At 37.8% G+C, this 5,575-nt stretch overlaps 1 protein-coding gene across 1 annotated transcript; it reads left to right on the plus strand.

Annotated features, from left to right (window-relative positions):
• The first annotated feature begins 2,570 nt into the window (after positions 1-2,570).
• On the plus strand, positions 2,571-5,398 carry LOC132183251 (transcription factor MYB101). Its single transcript, XM_059596653.1, has 3 exons — positions 2,571-3,075; positions 3,906-4,836; positions 5,079-5,398. Exons 1-3 carry the CDS (start codon positions 2,728-2,730, stop codon positions 5,360-5,362), a joined length of 1,563 nt encoding a protein of 520 aa, XP_059452636.1. The 5' UTR covers positions 2,571-2,727; the 3' UTR covers positions 5,363-5,398.
• Positions 5,399-5,575: the final 177 nt, after the last annotated feature.

Raw genomic sequence — 5,575 nt, forward strand, 5'->3', positions numbered from 1 at the left:
AAAAAATAATAATTTTATTCCGTTTAGAAGTTTTTGATTCTATTTAATCAAGGGTATTTTAGTTTAGGAAACATTAATTATTAATTGAATGGTAGTAATTGAGGGGGATATTCGTGGAAGGACGATTAATACCACAACCTTTTTAAGGGTACGTTTGACGTTATGGTATTAGATAAAAAGTGAAATTTTAAATTAAATCACAGAAAATAGATTATTTGAAATTGCGTTTTTAAAAAAATGTGATTTGAAAACATAAAAAATATGCGTTTTTAAATCGCAGGTACTAAGGTTATTTTTTAAAAATGCAAAAGTTTATAGGCTAAACTAAGATTTTAAAGATCAAACTGCATTTTTACCAAACACTTCATTTCGTTTTTAAATCATGTTTTCAAATCGTATATTTTAAAATCTTATTTTTTTGAAATTGCAAACTCAAACTAACCGACTCTAAAAAAAATGTCAAAGTAAGCAAATCAAAGCTTGTGGTTTGTTTGATTACCTTAAGATAAATTCAAGCTCAAGGCACCATGCTCAAGTCACCATGCTCAAGTAAAGCTTTTCAATTCTTCTTTAATTGAGCCGCACTTGAACAAAATACTATTTTTTTTTTTTTGGAAAAATTATAGTTTACCCCCTCAAAGTTGACAGCGTTTTTCAATTTGAACATCAAAGTTTCAATTTTGCAATCCATCCTCACAAAGTTCCAATTTTTTTCAATTTGACCAATATCATCCCAAAATTCCCATATTGCCCTTGATTTTTTTTTTTTTTTTTAATGAAAACGAAAACAAATTTGGGGGGTGCAAAAATGACCAGATGACCAAAGGGGTGGCTGAATATTTTTAAAATTTTTTTATAAAAAATAAAAAAATAAAAAATTATGGGCAATATCCAATATGGGAAGTTTTGGATAAAATTGGTCAAATTGCAAAAATTTGGAACTTTGAGGGGGTGGATTGCAAAAATTGAAACTTTAGTATTCGAATTGAAAAACGCTTTCAACTTTGAGAGGGGTAAACTGTAATTTTCCCCTTTTTTTTTTTTTTTTACATGCCCATATAAGAGGATAAAAATAGAGAGAGATTCGAATTAGTAACCTCCATTTTTATGAGGTGTGATTTGCAGTTGATTGAGTTACCCCCTTAGAAGCTAAACAATTCAACTTAGATCATGTTATCTAATTGAGTCAGGGCAACATATTTTAACCCAAGTGGACTTCATTTACTGCTCAAACGACCTAAATATTGATACAGATATATTGAATTAAAGTGTAGTTAATACAGTCAAAAGGAATATCAACTTAAAAGGAAGGTCATTTAGTTGATAGTTTACCAAAATAAAAATATTTTAAAAACCATAAACGACAAACTCACATAATCAAAAGGAAAACAACATTTATTAGATGGAAAATTCCACTACGAATATTACAATTGGGGAGCCCGATCTCATTTCTTCCAATACAAGGTCTAGATTGTGCCAATTCAACTAAATAAAATCCGAGGGTCAAAAATAAATCAAAACTTTTTACTCAATCCACACACAATCTCCTCTCTCTTCTCTTTTACTATCTCCAACCCCACCCCAAATGGTTGTCACCACCATCGATCACCACGCATAAGGGAATTGGATGGATGTGGCAGCCAGTGTACTATTTAGAATTTGGGCATGTGATTTGGGTGGCATCCTCCAAGGGCGAGGCTGAGCGTCGGCAAGGCGTCGAGCCCGTCCGGCATAGAATAAATTCTTTTGATTTATTTTTTACCCTCAAATTTTATTTAGTTAATGTGACAGCAAGGGTGCTCTCCTAAGGTCCGCCAAAGTGGTATAGAGACGACGTCGGCAAGTAGATATGTTCTTTACATTGTTGGTCGGTATTCAAATATCGAGACCGACCTAATATTTGGTGAAATTTACCCATATCTTAAAAACTATAATCCTATAGTTAGCTATATATATATATAGTGATTGAAAAGACAAGTAATTAAGATACGCGGTGTCAAAGTAAGTTTGAAACCAAACAATTACTAATAATAAAACACAATTATCTGCACAAATAAGTGATGTTTCAATTCAAAACAAAGAGAGACATGAAATCGAGATTCGCGTATACGTATAAAAAGTCATCTAGCTTATCGTTGCGGGTGGCTTATGATCTTAAAAGTGAAGGGATAATTTTGTTTGTTTGTTTTTTTCCCTTCTGCATTATTTATTTATTTATTTTCCACCATCTCTGTAAATGTAAACCCGTATAGTTTTGAGTATTTTAGAAGTAAATATATATTGAAAAAATGAAGAGAAATAACCAAAGTGTTGCATTTGTTCTAGAAGATGAAGGGGATGAATTGTGGTGTTTACACCTCATGTGGAGATGGAAAACGCGTCCATGGACGTACCACTAAGCATGCAACCCGGGCCGAAATGGAAGCTCGCTCCTCTAAATAAATCCCCCCTCAAATCCTCCCTCTCTCGGCTCTCTCTCTCTCTCTCTCTCTCTGTGTTTGTGTGAAAAAGCCTCTCTCTCTCTCTCTCTCGTCTCTACACAACTTTCTCTTAATTCCTAGATCCACTGTCGTTGTCCGCGAATCCGACAAGAGCTTCTCTCTCTCTCTCTACCATTGTTTTCTCTCTCTCACCTTGAGAGAGGAGAGAAGTCTTCCAAAAACTACCTTCTTTCTGATCATCTCCTTCTTCCACTAAGCCCAAAAGAGAGGAAAGCTGCGAGGAAGGATGATCGGGAAAAGTGGGGAAGTAGCTGCACACGGGGAGGGGGAGGCTGCGGCTGATCAGGCAGCGAGAACAGGCGGCGGGGACTCCGGCCGGGGGCTGAAGAAGGGGCCGTGGACGGCGGCAGAGGACACCATCCTCGTAGAGTACGTGAAGACGTATGGGGAAGGGAACTGGAACGCGGTGCAGAAGAATTGCGGGTTGATGAGGTGTGGGAAGAGCTGCAGGCTGAGATGGGCTAACCATTTGAGGCCTAATCTCAAGAAGGGCACCTTTTCTCCCGAGGAGGAGAGGATCATTATAGAGCTCCACGCTAAGCTCGGCAACAAATGGGCTCGTATGGCCTCTCAGGTATATATTAATATTAATATGCACTCATGAATCAATCATCAACTTCTTTTCATGATATATATAGATGACATGCATTATCATATTCATGCATATATATATGTTCTTCTTTGTTCTAGCTTGCTGCTTCCATCTTTGGTTTTCGATTATGACCAATTTTGTTTTTATTCTATCTGGTTCAGATTCTTCCTCTTCTTTGGGTGCATGTATGTTCAAATGATTCTGATCATGCTCCCTCTTTTAGACATTATTTTTCGAATTTCCCTATGAATAATATTCTCAGTTTCCGAATTTCATCTAATCTTTTGTGTTGATAATTGTCACCAATCCTTACCCCCCACCCATCAACAGAAAAAGATTTATGTTCCCATCTCTTCTCCTCTCTCTCTCCATCTTATTTACATGCATATATATTTTCTCCTCTTCCTGTTCTTTGACCATCTTTTGATTTTGTTTTTTTTTTTTTTAATGTAAGTGAAGAAAGAGCTGTTTTGATTTGGCGCAGAAAGGAAGATCTCACTTCTCTTCTAATTAGTTTTTGGATTCCATTTGAATTTGCCAATCCAATCCTTTTGTTTTTCCTTTATTATTTAATGATCCAGTTGTTGGTTCTGATTTTTCTAATAAATAAATACACATGCATCTATGATGCTGACCTCAAACTTTTTTGTTTCTGATTCTTTTTCCTTTCTTTCTCTCTCTTTCTCAATTTTCGTTTGGACCCACCTCTTTATGTTTTTTTGTGAAACCACCCACAATTTATGCGTCTTTGTTTTTTCCATGACCTCACTGGTTAATTTCCATCTCTGACTCCTCTGCTTTTCTCCCTTCAGTTACCTGGTCGAACTGACAATGAAATAAAGAACTACTGGAATACGAGAATGAAACGACGCCAGAGAGCCGGCTTGCCTCTTTACCCTCACGAAGTGCAGCAAGAAGCGGCAGCGTTTCATCTCCTTCTGCAGCAGCAGCAGCAGCAACATCAACAACAGCACCACCACCAACAAAAGCAGCCTCAATCTTCCCCTGCTTCATTCTCAGCTCTGCTTTCGTCGTCTCATCCGCGTAAACAGAACCACAATCCCTCGCTTTCCCCCTTCGAGCCGATGAGTTTCTCTTCGAATGCAAACCCTTTTCAGAATTCAGGATTTTACGCCAACCCCAACAACCAATTCAAGTTTTTCAGTGAAAACAACAACAACAATTCTGCTGGATATACTCTGCCTCTATCCCCTGTTTCTCCTTTTGGGTCATCTCCGTCGACTCTGTTGAATCAGAACATTGCAGCCCAATCCCTCTCTGCTCCACTGCTTGAATTCAACTCTGACAGTTTTGGTAGCAGTTACAATGTCAGTAATTCAATGGTTGTGGGGCCTCCATGCGAACCATTTGGTGTAGTCCAGGGACTGGAAACAGAGCTTCCTTCAAACCAAACGCCACCGTACTCAACACCTCGTGCTTCCTCCACTACCAGCGGTGAAGAGAATCTCATGGGGGCTTCAAGCACTGCTAATGACTATGAAATCGAGCCGCCATTGACACACAGCAATAGTGGATTGCTGGATGCTCTCCTGGTGGAGTCTCAAACTCTGTCCGACAAGTCTAAGGGAAAAGAATTATCCGGCGACAAAGGGAAAAGCGTCGTGGTGGATGCATCTACGGAGGAGGAAGACGCAATGCCTGTGGATTCGGTTTTCAAGACTAGCGGTGAGACTAGTGCTGAGAACCACTGGGATGATTTGAGCTCTTCTCAATCATCAATTGGTGAGTTCTTTGTCTTTTATTTACTGATGAAAAAATGGTGGATTTAATTATTTAAATTAATATTTTAATATTTCTTTTGAGGACCAACACACATAAAATAAATAAACAAACCATGAAGTTAAAGTTTAAACTCATTATATTCAAATACAAATGTGAAAATCAATTATTATTATTTTTTGTTTAACATGTTTTGTTGTTTGCTATCTTCTATGGTATTACGTTGTACCTTTTGGTTCATACAGGGATGAAACCAACTGATCAGGATCCACTAGAAGAAATGAATTCAATGGATGATGATTTGTTGAGCCTACTCGACAACTTCCCGTCAGCTATGCCAGCCCCCGAGTGGTACCACGGAGGTCATGACATATCTAATGGGCAATCGCCGGATGCAGCAAGTAACAACGTGAGACTTAATACTCAACAGAATGCTTTACCAGCTCCGGTCGCAACAACTTCCAATACCCCAGAGCTCGAATGGGGCCTAGGCTCTTGCTACTGGAAAAACATGCCCGGCATATGCTAAGCAGCTTCTTACAGACGTTGGTGTTCCCCTTAAATAGTCTAGGGTTAGTGTGCTAGTGTTGTATGGTTTGAAGAGTAGAAGTAGAGTATCCATATATATATGTATATATATATATATATATATATATATATATATATATATATATGGGTTTAGGATTAGATTGTAGTCTCCACATGTGGTTGAAAAACTAGAATGTCAATGGTGTTGTATGTA

The sequence above is a fragment of the Corylus avellana genome, chromosome ca5 (genome assembly GCF_901000735.1).
Source record: "Corylus avellana chromosome ca5, CavTom2PMs-1.0".
In the NCBI taxonomy this organism is placed as follows: domain Eukaryota; kingdom Viridiplantae; phylum Streptophyta; class Magnoliopsida; order Fagales; family Betulaceae; genus Corylus; species Corylus avellana.